Source organism: Pipistrellus kuhlii, unplaced genomic scaffold (genome assembly GCF_014108245.1).
Source record: "Pipistrellus kuhlii isolate mPipKuh1 unplaced genomic scaffold, mPipKuh1.p scaffold_m20_p_12, whole genome shotgun sequence".
In the NCBI taxonomy this organism is placed as follows: domain Eukaryota; kingdom Metazoa; phylum Chordata; class Mammalia; order Chiroptera; family Vespertilionidae; genus Pipistrellus; species Pipistrellus kuhlii.
In genome coordinates, this window is record NW_023425427.1 from 8,593,211 (window position 1) to 8,605,935 (window position 12,725).

Sequence of the window (12,725 nt, forward strand, 5' to 3'; positions counted from 1 at the left end):
CCTTTCCTTTATGCTTTTTCCTTTTGATTTTTAAGTGAGTTCAAGTCTCCTCATCCTAAAAACAACTTGTCCCCTCGATAATTCTCACCTTTGGATTTGCCTCTGCTTCTCTGAGCCCTGCTGTCCCCTTCAATTTAAATTTCTCTTTCCCTCTCTCTCCTCAGTCCTGACATCTTAGTTTCTGGCATGCCTACAGCTGAGAATAAAATATTCTTTGGTTTGCAGGTTCTTGCAACTATGGAGAGACTGGAGAAAGTGAATAGCTTTCAAGAGTTCGTCCAGATATTCAGTCAGTTTGGAAATGAAATGGTGGAGTTTGCACATCTGACTGGAGATAGACAAAATGTATGTATTTACCACATGTTAAAGTTTTCAAGTACATGCACACTTTTCTGGTGCACAAATAACAGTTATTTGTTCCATCTCACACACTGGGGAAGGTCAGTCTTGCCTCCAAGGCCCAATTCAAGTACTTCCTCTTTTGTGAAACTTTCCATTTCACTTTTCAATCAGGGCTCATTATTTATTTGCATTGGCTATGTGTTAGGTACTTAATATCCATGATTTCATTTAATTCTCAAAACATCCCTGTGAAGTAGGTATTGTTATCGTGAATGTGAGGAAACTAAATCTGAGAAGATAATAAACTTTCCCATGGTCACTCTTCTAGCAGATTGGGCTCAGTTATGCCTGAGTCTAAAACCTATAGTTTTCAAACGAAACCGTAATAGAAGTTCTTTATAGGTCTGTTCCCCATTTCAGACTGGACGCTCTGAAGTTTAGGAAGATGGAAGACCCTATTTTATTTAGGACTGACTTTTCCTTGTGAGGTTATTTTTAAACAGGTTGAATATATAGTAATCAACCTTTTCTTGGGGTGCTTTGGTGTAGCCCCACAGGCGGTGGTCTGGGGCGTGAACTTTCAGGCTGTAGCTGGCGTTGGGAGGTAGGTATTGGCCTGGGAAGTGCCAAACCAGGTGGTGGTGCTTCCCTTGGTGCTTCTTGGACCATCTGGGATTTATGTCGGCCTTTGTTTCATCCTGTGGACTAGCCCTCTTAGATTGAGATGCCATCTTTGCCCCTCACTTGCCATCACCATCCACAGTATGATACGGTGTGTGGCTTTACAAGTGTCTTGTGTGGCACACGTGCTTGATGCATGGTCAGCTAGGTCCACAGGTTGTTTTGCAGGAAGTCCTGTTCAATATGTTAAAGACAAAAGGGAAATTTTAGAAGTGACCTCAACTTTTACTTTTGATATACATGATGGATGATATTCACAGGTAGGACACTGTCCTTTGGGATGTAATCGTGTGGCATAAATTAACGTTTGGTCCAAAGAAAGCTATTGTATATTGGGATGCAAGTGAATGAGTGATATTATAGGCATAACTCTGAATCTACTATAATAATTTACTAAGACAAATAAAATGCAAATGATTCTCAAACTTTGAGTCTTTGTTTTTTGTATATAAGAAAGGGCTTGTCACTCAACTTGAAATGAAGAAAGACCGACTAATGTGGCAGGTGGAAATATTATGTAATTTAAATGTCAGTGTCCACAAGTAACAATTTATTGGCGCAGCTTGACACTCTAACCACTGAGCAATACCTAATTTGTTTAGGTATTATCTGGGACAGTATTCACACTACAGTGATAGGACTAAGTAGTTGTGATAGAGACCACCATATGGTTCAAGAAACCTAAAAGCTTATTATCTGGCCTTTTATTGAAAACATATGCTGACCTCTGAATTAGATGGTCATAACCAAATCATTATGAGGAGTAGTTGGTTCTAGATTGGATAAGTAATATTCGATACTTCTGTGATAAGCATACATTCCATCAAGGGCTCTGTGCAGAGAAATCAAAAGAAAAAAATTTCAAAATACAGTTTTTGCCTCAGAGTTCATAATCTAGTTGGGGAAGATTATATATCTGCCAAACAGCCTAAGAACAAACATTTCAGAGCAGCAGGTTGGTTAAGTGTAGGACAAACCAACCTCATATCGAGATGAATTATAATAGTACTTCGATATGGGATTCATCAGACATGGTCCCTGGAAAGAATTGCCTTCTAAGTATCTATTTTGAAGGAAACGATAGCTCACGGGTGCTCAGTAAATAAGCCAGTTTTATTTAAGTAAAGCTCGGGGTGATCGTTTCTGGTTAGGAGTGAGCTGTGTCCACGAGGCCACGAGAGCGCCAGGCATGGCCAGCCACCAGAGAGTAATCACGTGGCAGCACCTCCCTGGGGCTCAGCCCTGGCTCTGCGTCCTGGCGAAGGGCAGCTGTTTTATTCCCCTCTGTTCTGTACATGTCGTCTGATGGAAGAGGGGACACGTTATGAAACTTCATTCTAGTTTTTTTCACGTCACTTTATTAACCATGCCACTTCACCATTGAGTATTGTCACTATTGAGTAAATAATTTTTCAAGAAACTGGATTGTCCCATGTCCCTGGCATGCTCAGTGATTTCACTCTCTTTTTAGGATCTGAAAGATGAAAAGAAAAAGGCAAAAATGGCAGCAGCGAGGGCAGTTCTTGAAAAGTGTACGATGATGCTTCTCACAGCTTCAAAGGTAAGGACACTTTTTGTTTCACTGTATTGCAAATTAATTAGAGAACCTCATTAAGTACATCTAATTTGCATATAGTATACTTTAAAGGAGATCACAATGACACATTGGAATATAGGCTCTCCTAGTTGAATTTCAGTTATTCTTTGGCAAGAATGCTAACTCTCTTCCCCGGTTCCAAACTGCAGTTAACCTCCGAGTCAGCTTTGCTTGAGCAGCTAAGCAGAAGGTGCTGAGTTAGGTGCTAGGAATGGAGGCCTGTTCCACGTGGCCACTGCCTGCAGGGTTTTGCCAGTCTCGTTGGGCAGCCAGCACACCTATCTCAAGCGAAAGCTAGGCAAGTTAGAATATGTTAAGTGACTGGAGTGTCAAGTCAGCCCTTAGTTTGTTTATTCTGGAAATTCATATCTCTAATTCCTTATCCTGCTTTAAACACAATTGTCAATCAAGAGCTTGTAACTCCAAACTGCAGCTGGCCAGCAAATTGGTACAATTCAAGAATGAACTAGTCAACATCTCATTAGCAATGTGTTTAGAATTGCCTTTTCTGCTCAGAAACATTTATTCTGCTGCGATCAGTAAAGCTACAAAAAACAGGTTTATCTGGAGCCTAGGTGGCAGCCTCTGTTAGTGTCTGGCCCTTGAGTAGTTGTGCATTTATATCATTTTTTTTGAAAAGGCAAACATATATCCACAGTCACATCTCATCTGTTCATTTTTCCTCATTGTTTTTCAGTCCTTACACACATAAGACGACTACATTTAAAAAATATTTTTTAATCATGATAAAGATATAGATAGGGGTTTTGTTTTTCCCCAAAAAATTTTAAGTAAACTGATTATTGAAGTATAAAGATATAGTCTTGCATTCTGCCTTTTTCACTTAACCTTGCTATCGCTTTTTACTCATCCTGCTTCCGCTTTTAGTGAGGAGAAGCAGCTGGGGGAGCCAGGGACCCGGGAGATTTTGGTAAAGAACCATTTTTATTAGCATGACATGTTCTCTGTAAGATTTTGTGTGTTGGGATTTGGGTCAGATCTTAAAATAAAAAGCTTCACTTGTTTTGAAGACATGTCTCAGGCATCCCAACTGTGAATCGGCCCATAAAAACAAAGAAGGGGTATTCGACCGAATGAAAGTGGCCCTGGATAAGGTCATTGAAATTGTGACTGACTGCAAGCCCAACGGAGAGACTGACGTTGCAGCCATCAGTATTTTTACCGGAATTAAAGAATTCAAGGTAAGAAGAGAATATATTTTGATTTTTTTTTCTTTCCATGGAATATATTTATTCCATTCTTTCTATGGAATATATTTATTTTTGTGTAATATTCTAGAATATATGCTTCACAAAGGCAGATATTTCTCTTTTGAAAATGCCAGGAGGTACAAACGTAATAACCAGTAACATGTGGCTTAGTGTGCAATGTACAAAGAACACTGGTCTTGGGTTTTCCCAGCTACTCGGACCCTGGTTAGCTGTATGGTTTGCAGCAGCCTCCTGTCATCTGTTTAGAAGTCTGTCCCTAACCAAGACTTTGGAGCAGAGCTACACCATCCACAGATGGTGGCAGACAGCAAATCATTTCTGCTGGGATTTCTCTCTTTCCTGGGATATAGGACTTATAATTAAGATGGTAGTAGTACCCTGTTTCCCCGAAAATAAGACAGTGTCTTATATTAATTTTTTTCTCCCAGAATTGCGTGAGGTCTTATTTTCAGGGGATGTCTTATCTTTCCATGCGCTATGTCTTATTTTCGGAGGATGTCTTATTTTCGGGGAAACATGGTAGTAATAGTATTTATGATAATTAAAATTTTAAATGAACCTTAATACATGCTAACATTTGTGGAGCATTTACCATGTGCCAGCCCTGTTCTGAGTTCTTTAAATGTATGTGTTTGTCTGATTCTCACAAGAACTATTGTTCTTATTCCCATAGGCCAGGGGTGGGGAACGCCTGGCCCGTGGGCCATATTAGGCCCACGAAATCGTTTGGTCTGGCCAAGGCATTGGGAGTGAGTTCATTAAATATGTGACCAAACATAGCTGGCTGATTGTTAAGGTGATAATTTTGAATGGCCCACGAAATGAAGTTATAAATACCCACAGGAAGAAGGAAGAAGGTTCCTCACCCCGACATAGACTGTTGGGGAAACTGAGAAACGGATTAAGTATACTTGCCAACTAGGAAGCACCAGAGTCGGGATCTGAAACTAGCAAGTCTGACTCCAGAATTCCATCATTTTAGGGCAGAACTTCTCCTCAGAAGTCAGAGAGATGGTGAAGCTGCTCTTTGACTCAGAGCCGTGTCTAAGTCAGGGGCCCTAGGAAATCAGCTAGCACAACCCCTTATTCAGCAGCTGGGAAAAGTAGGGCCCTCAGAAATGAACTGATTTGCCTACGGGTGGCCACCTCTCTGATTCTCAGGGCTGTGACAGGACGGGGATGCCTGGTTTTCATCTTACTGCACTTGCACTTTTCAGCTTGATTGTTCTATGGTTTAGTTGTGTTTCTGCTTTGGTTCCTGGAGGAGGTGAGTGTAACTCCCACCTTCTCCACTGCCATCCTGGATCCTCCGCTTTGAGTTTTAATTGTGTGAAAGTCTAAATAGGAACATGGGATGAAAGGTCCTTTATTTTTAGGAGCTGTGCTCTTAATAAATATTATTTAATCTCTAACACTCTTTTTAGGTGAATATTATTATAACCGTATTTCTTATGTAATATTTAAAAAATTGATTTGAGCCGGAACCGGTTTGGCTCAATGGATAGAGCGTCGGCTTGGGGACTGAAGGGTCCCGGGTTCGATTCCGGTGAAGGGCATGTACCTTGGTTGCGGGCACGTCCCCAGTAGGGGGTGTGCAGGAGGCAGCTGATCGATGACTCTCTTTCATCGATATTTCTAGCTCTGTATCTTTCTCCCTTCCTCTCTGTACAAAATCAATAAAATGTATTTTAAAATTTTTTTTTAAATTGATTTGAGAGAGAGAAGGAGATAGAGGAAGGGAGGGAGAGAAAGGGGGGAGGGAGAAACATTGATTTGTTGTTCCACTGATTTATTTATACATTCCTTGATTACTTCTTATATGTGCACTGACCAGGTGTCAAACTCACAACTTTGGCTTATCGGGATGGCACTCGAACTAACTGAGCTGCCTGGCCAGGGCCTATTATCACAGTTATTGCTGTGCTATGTTTCATGAACTAGAGGTGGCGTAGCGTATCTTAGAAAATCGACAGGGAGGAAGGCTGTCCAGGGACACTGTCACACAGCAAAGGGACTCGAAGCACCAGGTGGTGAAGTGAGCGTGGAGTGAGAGAGACTGTTAGAGAGGTATATAGAGGCAGGGCCCTGGGGATTTTGTGTTTTACCATAGAGGGTTGGACTGGATTTCATAGGTGGTGAGGAGCCAGGTAGAGAGGGGGGCAGTATCAGAAGCTTCACCCTTTCGGAAAGATGACTCAGGGCCCCCTGGCCGAGGGTACTGGGCAGGGAGGTGCTGTTGAAGGACATAAGACAAAATGGTCGCGTTTTGCTGAGTTAATTAAGGAAAAATTGAATCCTTTCCCAGTCCTTCCCATACCCTCCACCCTCCACACCCTTCCCCTGGGCTCAGGACATTTTTCTTTTTTGGGTGTAGCATTTTCTAGGACTTTGCCTCAGCGTTTTCTCAGAAGCAGATCCTTGACGTGGAGGCGGGTTCACATTTTCTACCGGTTGCTACATGCTAATGCTCTTCCTGCCTTTGCTACATGCTAATGCTCTTCCTGCCTTTGCTACATGCTAATGCTCTTCCTGCCTTTGCTACATGCTAATGCTCTTCCTGTCTTTGCTACATGCTAATGCTCTTCCCTCCTTCGTCTTCACTGACCTCACAGGAATGTGTGTTAACAGCTATGGGAGCGAGGCTCGGCATGGCCTTTTTGGTGGGCTCTGTGTCCTCCCGGGTTAGTGGAGAATGCAGTCATCACTGGAGGTTGCTCCCCACTGAGCCCCCAGATAAGGCAGGACATTGCTGTGCCTCCCTGGGCACTGCTAGAAGCCACGGCCCCTTTTGGTTAGGTGGGAACACTGACTCGTGGGTGTACGTTGTTTTTGTTCTCAGATGAATATAGAAGCTCTCCGGGAGAACCTTTATTTTCAGTCGAAGGAGAATCTCTCCGCGACGTTGGAAGCCATCCTGGAGCGCACGGAGGACTTCACCGATTCCGCCTACACCAGCCACGAGCACCGGGAGCGCATCCTGGACCTGTCGGCCCACGCGCGGGCGGAGCTCCAGCAGCTCGCCTCCGTGTGGATGCACGCTGTAAGACCCGCTTCCATAGAAGTAACTCTTGTCTGGTAGCTCTCCCCTAAAGCTGTGAGAGATGGGGGCGCTAAGCACATCACCAGGGATGTGGATGTGGCCCAGAGGGAGGCAAGGGCGTCTCTCCTCCGTCGTCTCCCTCCTGCTTGGTCAAAGCTCCCTTACCATCAGCGCAGCACTCAGAGCGCCTGACACCCCCAGCCTGTTTTCCATCCTGGCCAGTCTGGACTCTGTGCCACAGTCACTGTCACAGTTCACCTGTTGTCTCTGCTCTTCCACCAAGCTCACCTCTGGAATATTCCTCCCCAAAATGCTTCTTCAGAGTGAGGAGCAGAGGAGTCCCCACCTTGAGGGTCTTGGGACTTGAGTCTTACCTGAGGCACTCAGAAGTGCACAGCGCTTCCCTCTGAGGACAGCTGGTTTGCAGACACAATGATGTAGGAAGCTTATTGAGGTCCACATACAGTGAAGACAGGGTAGATTCAGCTGGCCGGTGGTAGATTGCTCACCCTCACACAGATTCCCAGTCTGTGGGCAGACTCTGAAAGAGCCTTCATAGGCTAGTGGTCTACTTAAAACATAGGCAGCTCTCAGGGCAGGAGAGGTAAAGGCTGGCAGAGGTGGAACAGCACAGGGAGCAGGTACCTTTCAGAGGGTGGGTTACAACATTGAGAGACAGAAGCCTGAGATGACACCGGACCTTTATTCTTAGACCTTGGCTGCATCAAAACAGTATTCAATGTGGTTTTCAACATATAGCTTGGAGAGAACAAATCGGAACATACAGCATGGAGAGAACAAATCTGGGCATCTTAAAGGAAAGCTTTGGCAGTAAAGATGAAGAGGCAGGGTGAACGTGGCTGGGATTGTCCTGAACAGAGCAGAGCTTACTCCCTTTAATACATTCATTTATGAATGAAGATTTCTCTCCTATTTTCTTGGCATCACAGCATGGCAAATGCTCACATTAGCAGGAAAACTTGACCTAGGGTAGAGTAGTGTCAGGAATGAAAGCAGCATTTTCTGTCTAGTTTGAATGATCTGTGGGCTATCTAATCTGAAGTATAGATTGCTTTGTGTTAAATGTGTAAGCCCAACATTCAGGGAAAAACGTTTCTGTGAGGAAATGCTGTCTGCGTTGGGAATCTTATTCTATTAGTACTTAGATTTGCAAGTAGCACTGTTCAGATATTTTACAAGCACTGGCATCTCCAGTTCTGCATTCCAGATGTATTGTTCACGCATTCATCTACTTCAGTTGTTACCATGTGCTTTTTATATGCCATCTAAAGATGAAGAAGATAAAATATTTGCCTGCAAGAGTTTTGCAATGGAGAAGAATGTGGGGTGGGGTGAGGCAAGTAGAGAGATGTAAGCATCCAAAGAGGCAGACAGACCATGTGTGAGTTGAGAGGATTGAAGGGGGATGGATTTTTAAAAATATATATTTTATTGATTTTTTTACAGAGAGGAAAAGAGAGGGATAGAGAGTTAGAAACATCAATGAGAAAGAACCATCGATAAGCTGCCTCCTGCACACCCCCACTGGGGATGTGCCCACAACCAAGGTACATGCCCTTGACTGGAATCAAATCCGGGACCCCTCAGTCTGCAGGCCTATCCACTGAGCCAAACTGGTTTCGGTGGGGGCGTGGTGGGGGGGATGGATTTTTATTCAGGGAGAAAAATGAAGATGGCTTGTTGAGGATATTGACATTTAACTTGGATTTATTCATTCAAAGACCTGAACACTTCCTTGCTTCCTTTTGCTGTGCCAGGGATTGTGGATTCATTGGTGAGCAAATTAAATATGATTGCAGCCTTCATGGAGCTTACCAATGCCTTGTGGGGAAGACAGACATTAAACAAATGAATAAAAAAGAATGGCATACTGGGATGACGACTTAGACTGAGAGTTAGCATGGGTAAGAAGGGGGTCTCATTAGGTAGTGTGATATGAGAAGGTGTAAGGACTTGAAAAGGATTCATGTTTTAATTTTTAACTAGGTCAAGAATGATGATGGGCATCCTAGTCACAGATAAAATAGCTGAGTCTTAGACATGATGAATTTATTCAAGAAAGTTAGAGTTTAGAAATTAACCCATGTATAGTTAGAGTGGGAAAATATAACTAAATACTTAAAATTCTATTTTCTATTCTAACCATAAGCAGGTGAATTTTTAAAATCAACTTTTCTTATAATGCACAGAATGATATTAAAAATTTATTGATATTATAATTTATAGTTCAAGTAAAATTGGAGTCATCAGATGAAAAAGATGAGGTAACCCTACGTATATACTTTTTAAATTTGTTAGCAAAGCAAGAGAACAAAAAGCATCGCTGAAGAGCTGGAACTCAGTATATTGAAAATCAGTCATGGCCTCAATGAACTTAAGAAAGAAGTAAGTATAGTTTGAAATCTAGCCCTCTTTTCACTCTTTGCAAATTTTCATGTTGTGTATGGTATGTAGAAAATGCATTAGTATGTCGCTGTGCACAGAAAATAATTTCTTAAAGTTTTTCTTTGACTTCGTTATTTTGAAGCCACCATTTTATTGGTGCCATCGACTTAAAGCTTGTACACGAATGCTCACAGTAGCTCTGCTTATAATGGCCCCAAACTGGAACCTAAAATTTCATCATTGGGAATTGATTAAACGGATTTTGGTGTGACTACACTAAATATTGTTGAGCAATAAAAAGTATATACATGGTGACAGGTTTCACATCTTGGTACCGACCTCTATTGAAATCTTCATTTTCACATCCAAGGATACCATTTTCTATGGTTTAAACAAACCCTAACCACCACCATCCCCCCCCACCCCCCCATTCAATTATTGTTAGAAAGATGACTATCTGAAGAGCACAAAATCCCCGAGGCAGAGTGGCTTTCCTCAAGCTTCATTTTTCTTACCTCTGAAATGGGTATAACAACAACAACCTGGGATCTTGTAAGAATTACAGGCAATAATGTTAAAAAGCTGTTGTCAGTACATTGCATGGTCTACGAATTGATTTTATTCCCCCTTCCTCCTTAGGGTTGGTTATAAATTGTAAAATTTGCGTGGCCTTGGGCAAGTGACTCCACCTTTTCATAGTCTGTAAAATAAGGGCTGGCATTAACTATTCTCTAAGGGCCTTGGTGGCTAAACAAAGTCTTTTAGAATTCTCATGTGGTATTTTGTTTCCGAAAAAGGGGGGGCGTTTTAATGTCTTTGTTTCAGACTAATTATTCTCACTTGATTGCGTGAATGTGGACTGCCTATTGTTAATTTAATAGCAAGTCCTGTAATTTGAGTTGACATTGGATTACTTCCAGGGGGAAAAAATCACTTCATTCAAATGGGCTCCATTCAAGGTCAGATTTTTTTTTTCCTGGGGACAGTGTTATGAAAAGTGATCTCTTTCTGGAGAACCCCAAAATAACCTGTCACATTATTTTTATGTTTATAATTTTATTGATTTCAGAGAGGAAGGGAGAGGGAGAGAGAGATAGAAACATCAATGATGAGAGGTAGTCGTTGATTGGCTGCTTCCTGCATGCATGCCCTCTACCTGGGATCAAGCCCACAACCTGGGAATGTGCCCTTGACTGAACCCGGGACCCTGCAGTCCATAGGCCGATGCTCTATCCAGCTAGGGCCTACTATCACATTTCTTTTTTTAAGGTCAGTATAAGAAGACTTTGTAGTTAATAGTACCCAAAGAGATCCATGTGAGAGGGCCATGCTTACAATGCACTCCAAAGTCAAAAATAACCTTGGAGGTTTTGTTACCCTTTTAGGCATCACATCTCCTGCGACCCAGATGTTAAGAATAAAGTTCTGGGTAACAACTATAGATAGACTGTAGCCCCACTGAGGGGAGGGTGGTGTCCTATTTGTCATGTGGGCCCAGGCTCTAACCCAGTGCCTGCCGTGATGCAGGTGTTCAATCACATTGTGGTGACTACCTTATTGACTAAATCCCACATTGATCCTTTTTCAAAAGTCTGATAAAAAACTGGCTCAATGGATGAGTGCAACTTATGAACCAGGAGGTCACAGTTCCATTCCTGTCAGGGCACATGCCTGGGGGCATGCAGGAGGCAGCCAATAAGTGATCCTCTCATCATTGATATTTCTCTCTCTCTCTCTCTCTCTCTCTCTCTCTCTCTCTCTCTCTCTCTCTCTCTCTCTCTCTCTTTCACCCCCTCCTTCCTCCCTAAAGTCTATATACATATATATATATATTTTTTTTTAATTGATTTTTTTACAGAGAGGAAGGGAGAGGGATAGAGAGTTAGAAACATCAATCAGCTGCATCCTGCATATCCCCCTCTTGGGATGTGTCCGCAACCAAGATGCATGCCCTTGACCAGAAGCGAACCTGGGACCTTACAGTCCGCAGGCCGATGCTCTATCCACTGAGCCAAACCGGTTAGGGCAATAAAAATATTTTTTTTAAATACACTCACTTGTGATCACAAACTACCATTGATTTTTTTTTTTTTTGTAATACTTTGGATACCATGTGGTAATACTGCTCTATTCCCCACTAACTTAAAGAGTAGCAGAAGCATTTTTGTTTAAGGTGAGAGAGGAGCTATGTGGGAAAGAGCTGATTGATAATAGAATGAACAAGGGATCGAGTTCATTTTTCTGCAAACAGCATAATTCCCACACAGGGGCCTCCCAGATGTTCTATCACCCGCCCAGGTCTACACAACTGCTACCGTCACCACGGGGAACTGACCACTCCCCTGAGAGGTCCCACTAGGACTGAGTTGAGGTCTTTGGTTTTGAAAGTGATTCTGAGGCGCTTGGCCATGGAGTCTTATGGTTTGTTGTTTGTCTCATTCCCCTTCACCCCCCACCTCTGCAGCTTCACAGCACAGCAACGCAGCTGGCAGCGGATCTGTTAAAATACCATGCCGACCACGTGGTTCTGAAAGCGTTAAAACTTACGGGAGTGGAAGGCAATTTAGAAGGGTTGGCTGAGTATGCCTGTAAATTCTCAGAACAGAAAGAGCAGCTTGTCGAGGTGAGTGATCGGTTTACTCGTTCCAGAAATGGCGGCTTAACCGTCACTATAGATCACCAGGGAATGTTAACGCAATGCAGCTTTGGGGCAACTTTTGTGAGCATTTTCTCTCTCGTTTGGAATTCTAAAGGTATTATGTTTATCTGTGCCAATCTTTCAGCGGTCTGGCTTCTAAAACAAAACAACCCAAATTGCCTGAACCCACAAAAGCACTTCTTAGTAATCTTTTCCTTATTCTCCCGGGATCTCAGTCTCTGAGTAGCGCTATGGAGGCAGAGGCACTGTCTGACCTTGTTTCTATTTGAACCCGTGGGTCTCAGCAGGAAAAGAATGGCACACTCAAGTTCGGATCCTCCAAAGATGGTTTAATAAAGGAGCTGTTTACAGTGACATACATGGTGGGTGGGGGGTGGGGACCATGGAAGTGCAGTAACTGGGGTGAGAGCAGAGCTGGTGTCACCCTCATGCCCACCCTGATGGGGGGTGGGGGGGGAGTGGTTATTAGAGACTGGAAGGGCCTGGAGTCTTCCAGAGAGACACCTTGAGAGGTGGTTCTAGGACTAGACATAGAGACAGTCCAAGGTGACCCTGCAGGGAAAGGACATGGGACTAAAGGCCCTTACTCTCCTCATGCCTGCTGGTCTATTGCCGGGGGTTCCCACCGGCCAAACATAGCTGCAGACCACGCAGGTCAGTGTCCCAGGACAAAAGCAGATTTGAGAGAGAAGGAGGGTAAATATGGAGGGACAAGGAGAAGCCATCCAGTACAAAATGCCTTCTCTGAACCTCTCCTGTTCTTCCCAA

At 43.2% G+C, this 12,725-nt stretch overlaps 1 protein-coding gene across 6 annotated transcripts in view; it reads left to right on the forward strand.

Annotated features, from left to right (window-relative positions):
• Positions 1-12,725, forward strand: part of CTNNAL1 (catenin alpha like 1) — a 52,896-nt gene that overhangs the window by 19,629 nt on the left and 20,542 nt on the right. For 5 of the 6 annotated variants that reach the window (XM_036433095.2, XM_036433092.2, XM_036433091.2 and 2 more), the window contains exons 4-9: positions 226-345; positions 2,495-2,584; positions 3,652-3,822; positions 6,692-6,892; positions 9,212-9,298; positions 11,763-11,921. In XM_036433095.2, the coding sequence (XP_036288988.1) occupies positions 226-345; positions 2,495-2,584; positions 3,652-3,822; positions 6,692-6,892; positions 9,212-9,298; positions 11,763-11,921 (828 nt within the window). The remainder of the gene's footprint in view (positions 1-225; positions 346-2,494; positions 2,585-3,651; positions 3,823-6,691; positions 6,893-9,211; positions 9,299-11,762; positions 11,922-12,725) is intronic. The other variant, XM_045579934.1, reaches the window with a different exon arrangement.